Raw genomic sequence first — 20,372 nt, 5'->3', positions numbered from 1 at the left:
CCGTATCGCACGGTGCAAAGAGAGCGTGAGCGCAGGCGCCCCGCCGAGTGCAAGCTGTTGACACCAATCATGGTGACGGATTACACAGAAGTGTCTGAAGATCAGTAGAAACCAACCCAGATGATTCAATTCTTATTTTTAAGTCTTGCAGAAACCACGCTTCTTAAAAAATAAAAAGAGTAAAAAAGTTGATCCGAGTGTGAAATGAGGTGCTGGATGGAGTCCAGTAGACGCCGCGAGTGCCAACAGACAGCTGGGAGCGAATTCAGCTATTACAGATAGCAGCCGGCGATCAGCAGAGGCCGCGGAGGGAGGCAACACATCATCAAGCTGCTGTCAAGTGAGTCAACAGCATCGGCAGACCGTGCTCTCAGCAGGCATCAAGCCCCAACGGTCTCATCCCTGGATGTCTTGATCAACACTCGCCAGGCCCACCTGATGCTGAATTATTGATAAGACAGCCATGTATTATATATCCTGTGAGGAGGAAACCAGGCTCCCTGATGCAGGTGAGAAGCAGTCACAACTTTTACCTGGATTGTCTTTTAAAGATTGAAGGGAAAGCTGCACCAAGGACATAAAGTGCCTCTCTCTGCAGCAAACAAGACAGTGGCAGCAGGTTACAGGCATGAATCCTTAAACATGCACTCAAAAAACAAAACAAAAAAAACCACACACACAAAAGAAACCAAAGCTGACACTCTCACAGATGGCAGAGGTGAGAACGGACAGCCAGCGTGAAACAGATGGGCGCAAAATGTGGAAAATGTGGAGGTAGAAAACACACGAGGAGCTCTTTCTGCTCACGGGAACGCAAACACACTACAACAGAGGGAGACAGAGAGGGATGCGAGGGAGGGAGAGGGGGGGACGGCCGCCCTCGGACTTCAGAGCAGGGATTCCAAAGAGAGCCCTCGATTTCGTCACAAGTCCGGAGAAGCGATACAAACAGAATAAAATTCAGAATTCAGAATCGAGGGGCAGAAACGCAGCGGGGAGAAGACGGCACGGTCCTGTTGCTCCCGCTGTAAAATGGATACCGTCGGTTCAACAGTCACAGTGCCGACTCTCAGGTTTTCTCTCACTTCTTCCTCCTGCTCTGTCCATGAGTAGAGGTCCGCTGTCATCCTTTACTCCTTCATCCCCCCCTCCCCTCCAACTCTGCCGTCTGCGATCCACTTCTCTCAGTCAGTATTTTCTTTCACACTCTCTTCGCGCTGGTTTTAGCCTCTTCCCACCGCACATTCGGCGGGTGTGGGTGTCTGAGTGGAAAAAAACGCAGCTCTCCTGCTGCTGATGTCTTTCATGCCTTCCTTATCTTTCTTTGTTGAGTCCCAATTTTAGTCCTTTTCATCCAATGCTTTCCTTCTTCCCTTCTCCCCGCTGCTGCTGCCGCTGCTGCCACTGCCGCTGGAGGAGGTGGAGGAGGAGGAGGAGAGGAAGGCTGGCTGCCTGAATCGCAGAGCGAAAAAGACACTGATAGGGACAGTGCTCTCTCTCTCTCTCTCTCTCTGCCTCTCCCTCGCTCTTGCTTCATCAATGCGTACCTCCCTCCCTCCTTCTCTCAGTCATCACCAGCAAATCACAGTCTTCCTACTGCCTCTTCCATGCGTACACGCTAGCAGGCGAGGTCATACACAAAGACACCTTTTTAAAAATATGTTTGGTCTGGCAATTAGTATGCAGTGGTGGTAAGGTGAGAGAAAAGAGGAACAGGTGCACAAAACAGTGAGGAGTTCAGGATTTTTAAGAAAAATAATTATTTGGCTCCGCGTCCTTGAAATCAGCATTAATAACAGGGGATTCGAGCATCACGACCTCTGCCTTTGAAAGCTGCTCAATCCACAAAGCACCAGACCTCCTCAGCTCCTCCTACAGGTGCTGCGCCCACAGGAAAATCAGTTAAGGCTCGGCCACCATGCGCTCCAACGAGCCTGGCTCCCGGTGTCTTGGTATGCACCAGGCTTCTTGAATCCTTGTTCACAAGTGTTCCCTTGAATCCTGGGAACACTTGTGTACGCCCTCCACCATGTTAAGCTTGTGATTCATTGATACTGAGGAGCTGGGCACTCAAGTAGTAGTAGTGCTACCTTTCCTCTTCAAAAACAGCGAATGGAGATGGTTCAACATCTGAACGTGACGCCTCCTGCATGCCTCCCAGATAAGGTGCCGGTCCTAGATCAGGAGTGGGGGGAACTCTCGGCCTCAAGGGCCGGTGTGCTGCAGGTTTTAGATATAACCCTAGGTGAGAACACCTCAATCAAATGATTAATTCATTACCAGGCCTCTGGAGGGCTTCAAGACATGTTGAGGAGGTCATTTAGCCATTTAAATCAGCTGTGTTGGATCAAGGACACATCTAAAACCTGCAGAACACCGGCCCTTGAGGCCTGGAGTTCCCCCACCCCTGTCCTAAATGGAGGAGACCCAGGGTATGCCGACGGTATGCCTCGGAAGATTATGTCTTGGCTTCAGTGTCCCAGAAGAGCATCAGCTTAGACCGGTTAGCAAAATAGCAGGAAACTGATGGATGGATAGAAATACTTCTTTTATGTCTATCCATGAACATCAAGAACCCCACAGAACAGACTTTCTCTGATATATAAATAATAAGAGTTACTCAAACTTTATCATGGCCAAAGTTCCAATAATGAGGTCAGTGAATGTATAAACAATCCCTGCAAATCAGGTACGTTCTTATATATATATATATATATATATATATATATATATATATCAGATATTAAGCCATCATCGTGTTGCCTAGCAACCACCTACCAATGAGCTAAATGGGCTCATTTTTAACATTTATGCACCTGCAACACTCGTTCACTTGGATCCAGTGTTCCTCACTTCACCTGTCAGTGGTCGTAATGTTATTCCTGATGCTGGTTCAGCATTTCGAAGTCATTGTCACAGTTAACTGCCAAACGTCCCTGCTTTCAGGAAAACTAACCTCAGCTAACATAAAATATTTAAAGCAACCAAACATAACCTTTGCAGTAACCCCAAAAGTGCCACATCAGGAGGCAAGTGACAACTACAAGTGATCTCCGAAGGCCTAAAAAAGACAAACATAAACCATACTGTTTTTAGGCCAAGTGAAAGTAGAAAAGAAAAAGGAGGTGACACAGAAAACTGAGGATCTGACTAAAACCTTTGCTTAAAAGACAAATTAATTAAGCGCTTCCTAAAGACAGATTTGTCAACTGAAGTACGCACTTCAAACAGGGAACAGGGAAACAAAGGGGAAGATGACGCCGACATTAGCATAAGGAAACTAAGCACAAATATAACCATATGTTACAATTTACAGTAAGACAGTTTTCATGCAACCGAACTTCAATGTGAGTATTTTTTTTGCCTCTTTATCATTCAACCTAAATTCATCCCTGGCCTTACTCAGTCAAGGGCACAGAGCGGGCTAGCAGGCAGAATACTGGGTCAGTAATTACCTTTTTACAGGTTGTCATCTGGCTTACATACGGCCCGATCTGCTAGATTTATTGTGGTGATTGCAGCCTGATTCAGGTAACTAAGCAGCCAAAACAGTTGGGATTGAGGGCGTCCACTGTTGGAGTGAGGTTTTACAAAAGACTGTACAATAGTCAAGATATGGAAGCAGAATGGGTGAGAGAGTGGGTCCCATGCCTGGGAAGAGGGATGTGGAGTCAGATTGGGATGATCCCCATTCATGGGGATTACAGAAACCCCGACAAATGGGTGCAAAATCTCTGGTATGGAGACAAATGCTTGCCAGCATAGAAAGTAAACCCAAGAATTGCACCTGATAAAAAAAAAAAGAGCTGCCATTGGTTCGGTAACATTAGACGATGTGCAAATATCCATCTGTTTTCTTCTGCTTATCCAATTGAGGGTCGTGGGGGGCGGGGCTTATTATAGCTCCCATAGGGTGAGAGGTGGTATGACCTGGACTGGTTGCTTTCCTGTCGCAGAGTCAACAAAGACAGACAGACAATCACTTGCACCCAGATAGACACCTATGAGAATTTAAAATCACCAGTTAACCTAACCCCACTATCTGCATGTCTTTGGATTACGGGAGAAAGCCAGAGTACTCGGAGAGAACCCACCCAAACATGGAGAGAACATGAAAACTTGCACAGACTCCAGACAAACTCCTGGACGAATCCATGGTGGATTCGAACCCAGGATTTTCTTGTTGTGTAGGTCAGACGCCATGCTGCCCAGATTGTAAATAAACAGGAAAAATGAGCTTCCTGTAAAGAATGGCTGAGCTCACAGTTAGGATAAGGAGCTCAGAGATTCAGAGGGATACAGATGAGCTGGTTCAAAAATCTCCTGGACGCTCAACTGGAAGGAGGCCCTGAGAACTGGAAGTGCTGCTGGGCAGAAGGACGACTGGAATATCTGCTTAGTGTGCTGCCACTGTGACTTCACATAAACCAAAGATAATCAATGGATGAATGCATGAATGGATGGCTGATTTGCTGGGTTGAACGTACCCTAGGACTAGATTTTTTAGGCAGTGGTCACAGCCCTAATCTATTTGTGTTTTAGATTATTACTGAGTTTGAGAAGACTGGAGCATCTGGCACAACAGATTAGCACCACCGTGCTTCACATCGCAACAGTCAGGTATACAAACTTAGGTTCTGATGGACAGGTTTGTTAGACAGCTTGCATTCGCCGCCAGAAAGACAGGTAAGAAAATATTGGATGAAACGGTTGTGTTTGTTGTTTTAAATACTTAATGCGCTGTGTCCTCCTGCCCTTCTCTACCTCATGCTCTCTGTTAAATTTAAAATTTTACAATAAAACTCTTACTTTTGCTGTGGTTGTTTCTCTTCTTATACCAAGCATGAACAAAGATGGACACAAATAAAAAAAGACTGTTCCTCTCTCATGACCAGCATCTGTCTTTTGACATCAGGGTGGACATTTTGGTGAGCTGAGATGTGAGTGGTGTCCCTCGGGCGCCTGCAGCTCGATCAGGAGGAAGAGGAATGGTAGGAGCTCCGGGGGAGCAGAGCTAACCTTTGCCTGCAGAAAGCAAGCACCCTGCATCAAAACAACAGCCTGCTGCAGGAGGAGGTAAAAGCTTCTATATTTTCTCTTTGCAGACCTCCTTCTGACTATTATCCATTCTTTTTGCTGTATATGGTTGGGAGCAACTTGAGAAAACCATCAACCTTGAATTACTCCAGTGAAGGCGGGTCTTGTCAGGTGACTTTACGCTAAAGAAGAAGGGAACGCCTGCTTACCGAAAGCAAACCAAACTGTGTAAACATCTAAACAAATGTGGTATTTTTAGTTACCTTATCCCCTCCTCACCGTTTCTCCTGCCTGCTGTCAGTCTCCCCCTCTCCTTCTCTCCTTCTCTCACTCAATATTTCACATCCTGTCTAAATCTCTCCTTCTGTCCCTCACGGAGAGTCCAGACAGCTCAGGGAGAGGGGGAGCGCTTCCTCAGCCACATGCCTCCTCTGACCTAAGCAGCTGTCTCTTCTTTACACTCTGCCTTTCTTTTTTCCCACTTCATCTTTCTCTACCCCTTTTCCCTCAGCAGCGCTACATTTCAAAGTTATTTTTGGAGTAAAAACTGTGAGAGATTTGTACCGATCAGTGTGTCTTTGCTGTCGAATGTGAGGCTGAGTGTGGCAGGTGTTGGCAAAAGGAACATTCGTTTATCCCGGACGTTACGAGCTTGAAAACATTGTCTTGTTTTTCTTGATTTACCAGGGGGGGTTGACAAATATCCGTAAGATTACAAGAGATCTATTCAGCTCATTTCCAGCGATATATTTTTATTTTTGGACCCGACAAGCTGTTTTCACTCATATCCTTTTAAGCCAACTGTCTCCTGATTGGCTGCCCCTCACAAACAGAAGAACAGCAGGTGGGGTGGGGCTTCTGAGATCCAATAAACTGTGCAAAGCTAAGTGTTTGTAGCAGTCTGAAGCCCGAGCTTTTGCCTCACATGGACTACTTGCACACACGCAGACCTCAGTGGAAGCTTTGGTCGTGTTTAATTTGAATATGAGCCATAACAGAAGTATGTATATGACAGATAAATAAGCTCAGCAGAGCCAGTTAAATATACAGAACCTGTCCAGTAGTGGATTTTTGTTCAGTTTCCGAAACCAAATATCAGAAAGAGAAAATGATTGCATGCACAATTTACCATGAAAATGCTGCTTAACTCCACTGTCTGCTGAGCTGTGATGCTATTCTGCACCACAAACTATGTGACAGCAGCATTTCTAATCAAATTACCCCACATTCTTTTTCTGCACAATGCTGCTCACTGGAAGCTGTTGTCTTCGCTCTTCTGTCTAAAGCCTGTAATGAAAGTGGAACAAGGGTTCCCTCCTCGTGAAATCAGCTGCAAAATCAACTAAATGAATTAATTTAGTTGATTTTAAGCGATCTGGGGGCTGCAAATGTTCTGCCCGAACAATAATGCCTGCTTGGCCTGACATGAGTGTGATGGGTGTCATGGAGTATAAGTTTAAGTTGTACTTTGCTGTTTATCTCAGCTGATACACTCTTGCAAAAGAGGGTTATTTTTAACATCAAGAGTCGCTGTTTCCTGCTTAAATAAAGGTGAAAATTTTAATTAATCTTAATTAATGTTGCTTTATATTTAACAAAATAAGAAATGAAACTGACCCACACCTGGCTAATAGCAAAAAGCAGATGTGCTTCTCTGTTATTCTTGATTGACCTTCCAAATCCCCCTTAAAATCACAGTCAAATCATAAATCATGTGATCATGTGGTCGTAAGTTAAGTTTTCATAAGCTTATATTTTCTGTCATATGTTTTTTAAATTACCAGAATATAAGATTATATTGTATTTAGCAGGTTTCAGGTAAATATCTGTTGCACAGGTATACAGTGGCTTGCAAAAGTATTCGGCCACCTTGAACTTTTCCACATTTTGTCACATTACAGCTACAAACATGAATCTATTTTATTGGAATTCCAGGTGAAAGACCAACACAAAGTGGTGCACACGTGAGAAGTGGAACGGAAATCATACATGATTCCAAACATTTTTTACAAATAAATAACTGCAAAGTGGGGTGTGCGTAATTATTCAGCCCCCTGAGTCAATACTTTATTGAACCACCTTTTGCTGCAATTCCAGCTGCCAGTCTTTTAGGGTCTGTCTCTACCAGCTTCGCACATCTACAGACTGAAATCTTTGCCCATTCTTCTTTGCAAAACAGCTCCAGCTCAGTCAGATTAGATGCACAGCGTTTGTGAACAGCAGTTTTCAGATCTTGCCACAGATTCTCGACTGGATTTAGATCTGGACTTTGACTGGGCCGTTCTAACACATGGATATGTTTTGTTTTAAACCGTTCCATTGTTGCCCTGGCTTTATGTTTAGGGTCGTTGTCCTGCTGGAAGGTGAACCTCCGCCCCAGTCTCAAGTCTTTTGCAGACTCCAAGAGGTTTTCTTCCAAGATTGTCCTGTATTTGGCTCCATCCATCTTCCCATCAACTCTGACCAGCTTCCCTGTCCCTGCTGAAGAGAAGCCCCCCCAGAGCATGATGCTGCCACCACCATATTTGACAGTGGGGATGGTGTGTTCAGAGTGATGTGCAGTGTTAGTTTTCCGCCACACATAGCATTTTGCATTGAGGACAAAAAGTTCCATTTTGGTCTCATCTGACCAGAGCAGCTTCTTCCACATATTTGCTGTGTCCCCCACATGGCTTGTGGCAAACTGCAAACGGGACTTCTTATGGTTTTCTTTCTTATGGTTTTCTGTTAACAATGGCTTTCTTCTTGCCACTCTTCCATAAAGGCCAACATAGTTGTCCTATGGACAGATTCCCCCACCTGAGCTGTAGATCTTTGCAGAGACCGGCAGCTGGAATTGCAGCAAAAGCTGGTTCTACAAAGTATTGACTCAGGGGGCTGAATAATTACACACACCCCACTTTGCAGTTATTTATTTGTAAAAAATGTTTGGAATCATGTATGATTTTCATTCCACTTCTCACGTGTGCACCACTTTGTGTTGGTCTTTCACGTGGAATTCCAATAAAATAGATTCATGTTTGTAGCTGTAATGTGACAAAATGTGGAAAAGTTCAAGGGGGCTGAATACTTTTGCAAGCCACTGTATCTTGTCAATAACATAAGCTAAGGTCAACTGTTTGCAATCTTGCTATATGTACAGCAGGTATGTTAGTAACTGCGATTCTTGCCATCTTGGCTGACTGCTCGCACTCACACTTGCTAAACTGTATTCCTTCCTTTTTCTCTTCACATTGATGCTGTTGGTTAATCTCCTTCAGTTTATCTGTATTCAATAAGAATAAATGTGCAGACTGCTTTTGTTTCTACTCGTCCTGCTCGGGCGCAGCACCTACATATGTCTGTTTACAGACTAGAAAAAGACAGCTGCATTATTTTCCTTGCAGCTGATCTATTAGCAATGAAAAGTAAAAATAGTGCAGCGCTAAGCACCGAACACAAGGGTCTCAAACTACTGACTGCAAGCAAATTTCTAAGGCTTCCCACAGGCTTTTCTTGGAGCAGGGCTGCAGAGATGGAGCCATTAAAATAAGATTAGTTCACATTAAAAAGAGACGACCGACAATATTTTATGTGTTTGTTCTTGCAAACAAAGTCCAAAACCAGTCAGTATGTCTCAAAGTCAGCTGCTGATTTCTGCCACAACTTTGGACCCAATCTGTCACCAACTGAGAGAAACCTGAAATTCTTTGCATCTGACACATCGAAATGCTAAATAAGAAAGCAAACAACATCAGTGTGTCAGTGACACTGGCGTGGTTAAATTCTCAACATGCAACTCCACCAGATGTGCTGCATCAGAGCTGAAGCACAGCACGGCTGCATTCATTTTAATCACAGTGAAACCATGTGGCCTGTCACTTACAGTGTGCATCACTTGGAAACCTTCCTTAAAACAGCAGTAGGCTGCATTTTTAATAAGAGAGACAGCGTGATGTTGATACAGAGATATGATAAAAGTCTTTAAAAAGTAATATGTACTATATAAATTGCAAAATAATACAAAAAAAAAAGACAAATGTGTGCACCATAGCGTTTCTTTCCACTGTGTGTTTGAGACAGCAGGATGGTGCATGAGTCAAAATAAACAGCAGCAGATTTAGTGAGTTTTAGTCTGACGACAGCAGCACAGATTATCAGAAAATGTATCATTTAAAGTTTTACTTTAACCTTTATTATGAGCTAACTGTTGTTTCCACAACTGGACAATTCTTTCTGCCTCTGAGTATAAATTCCTCTGAAAATAAAGACTCGATGATGCAACAAAGAGAAGCAAATTCACCAAAAGCTTTTTTCCCTCCTGTTTGCTATAAGTAACTTTATCCAGGTAGTTAAAACAGAAAACAGTGTCCTGTTGCCAGGAGATAAAAAGAAAGCAAAGACATAAGATGATAGAAACTGAATGAAGAGCACTCTGGGACCAGCGTCAGTGCCAGAGCAATGGACTGGACTGGAAACCACCTTTGACAGAGATTTCAACTTACTTTGCGATTTGCTTAAAAAAATAAAATAAAATAAAAAATGCAGACACCTTTACAGCCTACACAAATTCAACATGAATAACTGCAACATGAACCCTTATGCATATAACCCTATATCTAAAATTGCCCAACTCTGGAGGACTAAACATTAAATGTTTTTGCACAGACAGAAGAGGGAGGCTGCACATGCATAGCTCTGCACACAAGGGAGACAAAGACACTCCAGGGACTCGTCACTTCCAGCCTAGAGAAAATAACTTCTGTATTCATATATAATGATTTAGCCTATTTATCTATCTATAAACAATGTAGTTGTTCTTTTAGAGTAATGCAACATGAATGGAACAAAGCCTGTGAGCTGATTCAGGCAGATAACTCGAGCTTTTCCTCGTATTACACACAGAGCAAAGACCAAAGTGTGCCGAACACACCCTCCAACATTTGTCGGTCTCTCTCTCTGACATGTCATCCATAGACAATATAAAAGATGGATGTAGCCACCGTGACGCCATCAGCTGGTTTGTGTAGTCCTGTGTGGAAGCTTCAGGCTTTTCCCTGAAACCGCAGATGATGAGCTACGGTTTCATGCTTACCGCTTGGATAACTCTCCAGCTAATTGGGTTTCTGACACTAATTGTGATCAAAATTTACAAAATAAACTTAATGTTTTATTCAGTATAATCAGAAACGGGCAATTTAGCCCATGAAATCCATCTATAATGATAGACTTTTATAAACCTGCGAATCCTTTCGCAGCCTGAGCAGTCGCCCCCTGCTGGTCATTAGAAATAATGCAGGTTTGAGATACTTTCAGACCTGAAAGCTGCATCTATTTTTCATACTGTCCATCACTCAGAGTAGATATTTACTCATCCTTCTCCATCAGCTATGTGTGCCATATTTGCAGGAAGTGATGAGGTTGGAGATGCCAGATTCTAACTGTATCCTGCTGCCATAATGAATCCTCCGAGTCCGACTGAAATCTAATAAACATGCAGGGAGTATGTGGAAAATAAGAGGGCAAGCGTTAGGGGTTGCTCATCCTTGAAGGGTGTGTAGTTAAAAATAGAAGAGGACAACCTGCTCCAAAGTTACACAGGTTTGAAATTCTTGACAGCTTTTACAAAATCACATGTGTTGCAATTTCAAAACTGCTGTTTTCTCTCCGTGCACCCTGTCCAGACGTGTAGTTGCACATGCAAACAGCAGCATCTGTCCTCAGAAAGGACTTGTTTGTCTTCGCCAGGCTGGCTCAGCCGCCGAGCGCCGGCACTACGGCGCTCCTGTGCAGATTTCAGACACATTTATCCATGAGCCAGACCGACAGCGGGGACATGTGAGAAAGATTTCTTCTCCCTCATTTACAAAAACAAATAAACCATCCATCTTTCCTCCCCGCAATCGATGCTTCCATGCAATCGATAACATCAGTGTACCTAATTACTGTTTGAAGAGCGTGGCTCGCTGCATGATTGAGCTCTACAACATTTTCATTTCAGCAGAATTTGTAAGCCACTGTATCTGCGGGCTGGTAACCTACTTCAGTGCATCATTAGCTCCCACTTCAAGCTTTGCGCCCTGAGCAGTGTTGAGAAGAGAGAGAGACTTAGAGGGAGTGCAAACCTATGTATCTCTGAGCCTCACAATAAAGGAAGAAAGCTTCCTCTGAAGCACAAGCTTGGGCCAGTAGCCAGAGCTTCAAAATCTGCAGGGAGCTACAGTAGCTACAGAGCCGCTATGCTTCCATGCAGGCTAGTATAGAGGGAACATGGAGTTCTCACTGTGGCACTCAGAGCACAAGTCTTAATCATTTCTTTTTGTGTTAATGGGCCAAATACAAACCACTTATCAGTCACGAGCACAAGTAGTCCAAATACTGCAGAACTGCAAAAACAACAACAAAGGCAAAAGATTCAACAGAGATGAGTCTTCTTCTTCTTTCAGCTGTTCCCTTAAGGCGACTCTGCAGCGGATCATCTGTCTCCATCTCACCCTATTCCTAGCATCCTCCTCCGTCACATCAGTCCTCCTTCACTGTTTTCCTCCTTTGTCCAATACATCCACTATAGCTCTCTGCACACATCCAAACCACCTTAGCCTTGCCTCAGCATGAGTTGTGATATATATAATCTCATATACTCGTGTTTAATCTTGTCTCCCCTGATCAAAACGAGTAAATTAATTAGGTGTAAATGTGAACAAATTATACCAATACGAAGGAGCCAAAATATATAGTTCAATTTTTAGGTAAAGCAATGATTTGTTATTTGCTGTTGGTCATTAATGAGACTACAGGCAATAGCTGGTTAGCTTAGCATCAACCCTGTTGGCTTTAACAGAAAGAAACAGGTGTTTTCCAGGAGGATCCCTTCACAGGGAAAATGTTTTGCTCTCCTATTTTAGCCTATTTCACAGCTCAAAACACAAGAAACTCCGGCCTGTTGGTGTGTTTCCTCAAAAATGTTTACTGCAAGTCATTTTGCAACATTTTAGCTCAACTGAAGTCCGATTGATTTGACCGTTCCCAAACATCACCTTCATTCTTCTTTCTGACCGTTCGTTGGTAAAGCATCTTTTTGATTTGACAACTGTTCTTTTCAGGTTTTATTTCGGTTTTAACAAAAACATTTCTGATATTTCCTTTAAAATATGTATGCATAATTCAGAATGAATTCATCAATCAATGATTAAAAAAATCAGAAATCATCCCTTTAATTACCATGTTCACAGAGGAGACAGGCTATTAAACAAAATGCTGCTCATTTATCCTAAAAAGTTCTGTTTTGGTATCTGTTAAAAAAAAGTCTATATATGAACTTTACCTAATTACACACTGGCTGCTGTGTTGTTTTGGAGAGCAGTGGTTTCTCGTTGCAGCCCTGCCATGCGCTCCATAGCTGCTGCTGATGGTGGACTCCCCACTGGACTCGCAAACAAGTACATCAGACTTTTACTGGCCTACAAAAATGTAACTGCTAGGTTCATCTTTAAATATGTAGCACAATTTATTAGTAAATTTAAATGGAGCTATGAACAGCCAACTTTATGATGTTTATTGGTATTTTAAGGGGAAAGCACTTATTATAGGTGTCAGCCAGTTTGCTTCACGGTGAATTGATTGGCGGAAAAAACATCATTGACCCGAATGAAGCCTGAAGCTGGCCAATCAGTTTGTTCAACAATAAATTGACTTCCATTTACATTGAAGCCTTTCTTTGGAAGCTGCGCCGAGCTCCTTTGTGACCTTCGCGGACTCTGACCTTGCTCTTGTGAAAACCTTTGTTGGTCGACCCTTTCCGTGGAATTCCCTTCAATTGTACAGTCAGTCTAACTGTTGCCTGGTGAACTCTAAACTCTCTTTTTCCTCACCAATCGACTTGACTCACACCATTATTCCCATCCTCAAACAACACCGGATCGTTATCTCACTGATCAGAAACACCTCATTCTACTTTCACTTTAAATTTACTGTTAATCCTGCAGTTTGTCATTTTCCCCCCACAGAGAACGATATCAGTTAATTTAGGGAAAAGTATAATATGTTTTATTATTTATGCAAAAGAATAAATATATATGATATATTTAATGTATATGAAATATATATGATATGTTACATATAATATAATAATATTATACAGAATGTCCAAGTTTTTCCTGCAACTACATGTGATAAAAAATTTATTCGTAACACTGCTGACTAAATTGACCGGCCTCTGTGCTCGAGCTGCGAGCACCCTGTCAAGCTGTCACATGCCCGCTGACTGATAGCACAGCGCGGGCAACTCGGCGAGGAAATATCCTCTGGACTACATTTAGATAGTTTATGGGCTCATTACGAATCCCAGAACAAGACCACAATGATTGAGACAAATGAGCACCAGCTCTGCAATAGAAGCGTGTGCTGAAGCTGAATGCATTCATCCACCGTGTCACATGTTGGATCTAATAACGTGTGCGCATCAACATATTACCAGAGATCGTATCGACCAAACATTTAACTCAGCCTTTTACTCTTTTACTCTATCAGATTGCACAGACATACGGCCTGCAAACCAATACATGAATTACTGCTGCTCTGCTTAAGGCCTCAACCAATCAAAACAATAATAATAATAAAAAAATACAGTAAATGCTAAAAAAAACCCCAACCTAACGATGTGATATTTGCCTGAAGCCTTTTAACATTCAAAAGGATTGGCTCATGTTTCCATTATACTTTTAAATGCTGTAAAAGCACTGAAATCAACCAAAGTAAGCAGCTTATTTAATGCAGGAATAGATATTTATATGTTCATTAAAACCTTGCATTACATTTGTCTGGGAGCTTTACTCGTGCCACTGATAGTCACTGCAGTTTGGGAACACCACCCCCTGATTTTATACCTGGTTAATGCCTTTGTTTCACGTAATCTCCTTCTTTATCTCGCCTCTTTCTGTGTCATTATTACTGTTGAAATGCAATAAAAATAAAATATCTTGACATAAAAAGGCTTTCGGGGAGTTATTGGTGTGCTGGAAAGTGTAAGGGCGGGCAGTGGAGCTGAGGCTTCGCACACTCACTTCAGGAGATTGCTCTATTCTGCTCCTCTATTGTGGTGGTAATGAGGAAACATATCATAGGGTTTAATCAAACGAGAGAAAGCGAGGGAGGGTCGAGAGGAGTAATTGAGAGAGAGAGGGAGAATCTGCGACAGTTACTGGGGAAGGCAGAGCCACAAAACAAGACAAAGAAAGAAAATAGAGGAAGAAATGAGTTAATTGACGATGAAAGAGGGAGTGTAGTCTACCTGAGGGAGAGAGGTGGAAAGAGGTGTCAGGGGGATGCAAAGCCTCACTCATTATTTTCCAGTCCACCAGGCAGCTGATTTCTGTTTCAGCCACAGGGCTAAAGTGGCTCAGTGCCACGTCAGTGTTTCTGCCCCTCGGAGTAAAGCTGCGACATATGGCACCATTTTAAAGAGTCACACTGTACTGCTCTTTATGAAGGCTCTCTTTTTGCTTATATTTCCCAACATATCTAAAATGTGTATGCCACTGCCTAAAAGTAATTAAAGGTACAAAATTCAGCTCTTTGTGCTAAAAAAAGAATATTGATCTCTGTGAGGTGACAGTATTTCTTATTGGAAAGCTGTTTAAATGATGATAAAGAGACACAATGTGACAAATGACAAAATATCTGTGCAAAGGTTGCTTTAAGTTGTAGTTTAAGATCCAACAGCTGTGGTAGCTGGCAGCTAGGTACTTCCATATTCACTGCACAAAGTACTGTGGAATCAGGATGAGATTTGCATATAATATGCACAAAGTATATTAATGACTATAGGATTCATTCTTGCTGAATTTCAGAACTCAGTAACATCTAAAAGTTTTAAACATATTTATGCAATTTGTAATTTATCACCTACATTTTTTGGCACTCTGCATCTTTAGCCGTGTTAGTTTTCTACAGCTGACCATTTTTTGACAAGAAATGGTTAAAGGTCTGGCCCCTGTACATTTTTGCTCACAGCTTTTTCCTTCTTATCCCTGTGAGTTTTCATGGTGCAGATGCCTATAAACTTGTGGTTGGGGTACTTCAGCATGCAGCTAGCCCTACAGAAAAGAAGTGAGAGTAAAATTAGACATGAGATTAAAATTAAGGCAGCGTGGATTACAATGACTTACCAAGTTCTACTTTTGATACCAGCTTTATATTGACTTGAGGTTGAAATTTAGCCACAGTAGCTTGCACAAAATCTGCTTAAATATTCCTGAATTCTATTGGCTAAATCCACAAAGAGCAGCAAATCTCTGGTCACAACCTATACACACAGAATACTATATATACTGCAGCTCACTATACAAATGATTGTGACTTATTTCTAAGTAATTTTTCCTCCGCACTGCACTGCTACATCCCATCTACTGGCTTCCCCACCTGCCAAATTCCACTTTAACCTTCAGATGAGAGGGTGGAGTGATAAGTTATCAGCAAAAGTAAGCAAGCCTGGTTAGAAAGGTGCATCCATAAATTGACCCGGTGCAACACACAGTAACAGATTTTTTGCTATTAAATGCTAAGAAACAAAACTAACAAACAATTTTATGGAAAAACCAGTTAAACCTGACGATACAGCAAGGAAAGGTGGGCTCAAAAGGAGAAAAAGATGCCAGGAAAATAAAAAACTGTGGAAAAATAGAAACAAGCTCTGACCCTAGAACACCAAATGGAATACAGCACGTGTGCATGCTGAAAATTAAACTGAATGAGGGGTATCTCCAGCTGTGTTCTAATGTATTTACAGCAAATACAAACACGAGCACCAGGCACAAATGGGGAAATGGGAAAATAAGAAAATAAACGGAGGAAATGAGGAACACAGAGATGGTGGTGGGGAGGGAGAGGGAAGGTCATTTTGTACCAGGAAATGATGGTGCGATAACAGAGAAAAAGGGAGGACAGGAAAAAACAAGAAAGGAATGAGAGGCTACCGGGAACAGATACAGTAACTGTTTGTGAGCAAAACCTGAACGAGTTACAGTGTTTATTTAGTAAGAGATGCACTGACTAAAAAAAAATCGGTGGCACCAAAATTAAGACCTCCAATGGTGTTTCTTATTTTACGTGATACACAGTGTACTGTGGTGAATGCTCTTATTAAACATGGCTACATTTTTAATTCATGAGGTCAGCCTATGCACCAGTAGTCCCTGTGAGCCAAAAGCACAGACTTCAGACGGCTCTAATAACTCTGTTTCAGACTGGCTTTTCTAATCTTGGATTTGTATGATGTCATTGAGAGGGGTAACCCCCATAATGGTCATCTACGGCTCACCCACCTGATGTTCAAATAAACAATTTAAGAGCAGTGGCCAACCAGAGGAACGTTTGGTCAGTGGGACGAGGAAAAGGAGCAAAGATGTCCCAGTGTAAGAAAAAGAAGGATTAGTTTGAAGTGTGAATTATGCAAAGCTGCTAGATTCAAAATACTGTGGAGGAAGCTGATTGGCTGAATATTATTGATTATTTTTGAGGACAGAAAGCGATTACACCTCCTCCTGTTGAGCTTTTTGTACATTTTATACATATATTTTATCATCATCATGGGAAGTCGCCAGCAGGCTAGGCCTCTTGCAGCATAACTAAGGGAGGATTCGGGGTCACCTGATCCAGCCCTAACTATAAGCTTTATCAAAAAGGAAAGTTTGAAGCCTAATCCTAAAAGTAGAGATAGTGTCTGTGCTGAATCCAAACTGGGAGCCACAGAAGAGGGGCCTGAAAGCTGAAGGCTCTGCCTCCCATTCTACTGTTAAATACCACAAGTAAGCCTGCGGTCTGAGAGTGAAGTGCTCTAATGGAGTCATATGGTGCTATAGATCATTAAGATAAAATGGGGCCTGATTTTTCAAGACCTTGTATGTGAGGAGCAGGATTATAAATTCACTTCTGGATTTAACAGGGAGCCAATGAAGGGAAGCCAGTATAGGAGAAATCTGCTCTCTCTTTCTAGTCCCTGTAAGGACTTTTCTGCAGCATTTTAACTGAAGGCTTTTCAGGGAGGCTTTTTAGGACATCCTGATAATAATCAATTACAGTAGTCCAGCCTGGAAGTAATAAATGCACATACTTTTCCAACATCACACTGAGACAGGACAGGACCTTTAGAGATATTGTGCAAGTGCAAGAAAGCAGTCCTACATGTTTGTTTAATATGTGGATTTAGGGACATAGAATAACTCCAAGATTCCCCACAGTGTTACCTTAGGCCAAAGTAATGCCATCCAGATAAATATTTGTTTAGACTCCATATTTCTAAGTTTTTAAGGCCGAGTACAATAACCTCAGTTATATCTCAATTTAGAAGCAGGAAATTAGACGTCATCCAGGTTTTAAGTCTTTATAAAGTTATTACTAGTTGATTTATATCATCTGGCTTCACTCTCAGATAAAGTTGGGTGTCATCTGCATAGCAGTGGAAATGTATGCTTTGCCTTCTAATGATACTATTTAAGGGAAGCATGTATAATGTAAAAAGTAAAGTCTCTTGAGGGAATGGGGTTTGGTGCAAAAAGAAATATAAGCTAAAAGAGCAGCTTTGAATTTTAGTTCTAGATTTCATTAACTTCAGCAGATATAAATGCTTGGTCTGATCAAGGCAAACTACTGAATTAGTTTGCAATACACTTTGCAAAGAAGAAGCACGGTGAAATATCTCTTAACCCTAACCTGCATCTTTTTATGGTTACAGAGAATGATAGTTGTTGAGTTGGAATTTGAAATGGTAAAATTATAGGTAACAATGACATAAACCAGAAGAGAACAAATGCAGAGATGACCGGTCAGGGGAGGCAAGAAAACAGAGCAGAACAGGATGGAGGTGAAAGCGAGCAGATAAAGGTGGCAGTGAGACTCAGTCTAGAGGCAGAGATTAAACTGCACGGGAGCTAAACGGAGCTGAGATAAGGAGCAGGGCAGTGAGCGGGCAGGCAGAACATTTAGAGAGTCAGAGGATGGGAGGCAGAGGCTTCAGGGTAAAAAAAAAGTCTCATTGAGAGAGAAAGAGAATAAAAGAAGCTGTGGAAAGTGGAATGCATGATTAAAAAGACAGTTCCTGGATTTCCACAAGCATAAATAAAAGAGATAATGCATGACTGGTTTTGTTGCAGTCACAAGCCCTCAGCGTGGATACTATCTTCCCTTAATAACAGGCTCGGCTTTTCATTTCAGGGTTCCCGCCAGTTCAGCAGAAGGACTTGCTCCCTCATGCATTATTAATACTGCAATGCAACTTGTTGACTCGCACTAAGGGGCCCCGTGGCATGCTGATGGACCGCTCTGCAGACAAAACTATATCAACAGCATCATCATTATGAGCACCATTGGACAAGCAACCAGCTCTGATTGGATTATTTCCCCCTGTCATGTGGCCTGCAGGCCTCTGTCTGACAGGCCGAGCTCAACTTGGTTAAGCTAACAGGCTAATCTAATGCTGCTGTAGTCACACACACACACAGATGCCTCGAGGTCGGCTGTGTGTCACTCTCTTCGTCTCCAGACCACGAAACAATTAGTTGTCAAGCCCCAAGGTTCCAAGCCGGAGCATACCGGGAAGTGGCGGGCCTGGGGTTGCCTTCTGATTGGATGCCCCTGGAGATGAGGTGAATGCCAGCTGGCAACAAGCGCGAGCCAGACAGCCAGGCTCAGTCGCGCAGTATTTGAGGGACAATACAGCGCTGGCAGAGGCAGCCCGCTCACTTTCATCTGGGATGTGTGTTTGCGTATGACAGCATGTGCGTTTGTGCTATTTCAGACTGGCTTACTTTGAGCAGTTCTTTGGGAAAATCCTGGCCATCGTTCAGTCCTTCCAGGTTGCCAATGAATTGTGTGCATGACATCCTCTTGCCAATGTTCTGGAAAAAACAATAGACATTTAATATTTATTATTTCATGCTAACACACATTCCTTACCTCTTTATTTCACACAAAGTGCCTTCAACTTAATTAATGTCAATTTTTATTGTAAGTGTCCCTCTGACTATGAAAAGTTATGGAGAAGCTGTCAATGCAAAAAGCATTAAATCACTGGTCAGGTGTCAAAATTATTAACGCTGCTGAGTTAGTGTTTGATGAGATAGCTTCTCATTTAAATGGTTACTTTTTAGATACTTTTCAGGCAAAGTCTCTCTGACAGTTCAGTGAATAGACCGTATTTATAGTCGTGGCCAGAGTCTTACATCCGCTCATTCTCGGGTTTAAATAATTTCTTTTGTTTCTTTCGCTCAGGATGAAATGGTTGTACATTATACATGTTTAATGAGTTTAAAAAAAACAAGATGCACAAGTATAAACTTATTTTGTAATTTCTCTAACCCATACAGGCTCAAATATATACATACATCCCCACTAATATTTAGTTAGATGTCCCCTAATTTTTTGGCCACATGCTCGTGGTAGCCACCAATGAGCCTCAGGCATAATACTGGCTGGATATGTGTCCACTCTTCTTGGCAGACATGGTAGAGTTTGTTTAATTTGGTTGGTTGGTCAGGGTGTCACACAAAACTAGCTTTTAATCATAATCCACAGGTTTTCACTACGTTCAAGGTCCACAATCTTTGTCTTGTCTGATGATAAAGCTTTTCTCCAGAAGGCATCTGGGTTGTCCATGTGGGAAGATGTAAATTCCAGTCACTTGAAGGTGTTGAAGTTTTACATCACTTCACAGTCCATGGGGATGTAAAACTGGCTTTACTGTGGACAGTGATTAAGCCTTGGTGGTTACTGAACTCAGCAAAGTGGTGACGCGTCCTAATAACCTGTACTTAGAAACAATAATGTGAATTGATGCTCTTGGAATCTGCAGACATTTGGGAACATCTCCCAGAGACCTTCCCAACTCTGTGGTTCTCCTTATTAGTTCTCTGGACTTTCCCATTCTTTTGAGTGTTGGTCGATCCAGTGAGTGCTCTCAAACAAATCCTTTTTATTCCAGTAAAAAGAAACTACCAGTTGTAGTCAATCATGATCACTAATGAGAAGTTAACAGGCCTCGGGCTTGCCAGGTTAAAAGACATTTATAGAACCGTCATCATCATTTATTCAAAGATTTAAGTGAGTGTGTACTTCTGACTCTATGTTGATTTGGAAAAATCCAAAATAAATTAAAACTTGTGCACCCGACCTGCCAATCAAAACCAAATCCAATTATAATCACTATTAGAGGGTATTTATAGAAAAGAACCGCCAATATTAACAGGTAGAGTCGCAAAAAAGTTAACAGTTAAATTTGTTAAAATATGTAGAGACTTTCCTGATGTGCTCTTCCATGGAAGAGCCGCTCCCTGATCCTGTCACCTCGCAGCCACTTTAATTAA

At 42.2% G+C, this 20,372-nt stretch overlaps 1 protein-coding gene across 2 annotated transcripts in view; it reads right to left on the bottom strand.

Moving 5' to 3' along the window:
* The window catches only part of LOC113028038 (uncharacterized), a 100,143-nt gene that overhangs the window by 30,822 nt on the left and 48,949 nt on the right, over window positions 1-20,372 (bottom strand). For both annotated transcript variants that reach the window (XM_026177998.2, XM_026177997.2), the window contains exon 10: window positions 18,819-18,908. In XM_026177998.2, coding sequence (XP_026033783.1) covers window positions 18,819-18,908 — 90 coding nt within the window. The remainder of the gene's footprint in view (window positions 1-18,818; window positions 18,909-20,372) is intronic.

This window comes from Astatotilapia calliptera, chromosome 8 (genome assembly GCF_964374335.1).
Source record: "Astatotilapia calliptera chromosome 8, fAstCal68.1, whole genome shotgun sequence".
Taxonomy (NCBI): Eukaryota; Metazoa; Chordata; class Actinopteri; order Cichliformes; family Cichlidae; genus Astatotilapia; species Astatotilapia calliptera.
Note: the sequence above shows the minus strand (reverse complement) of the source record. Positions and strands in the feature narration are given on the sequence as shown.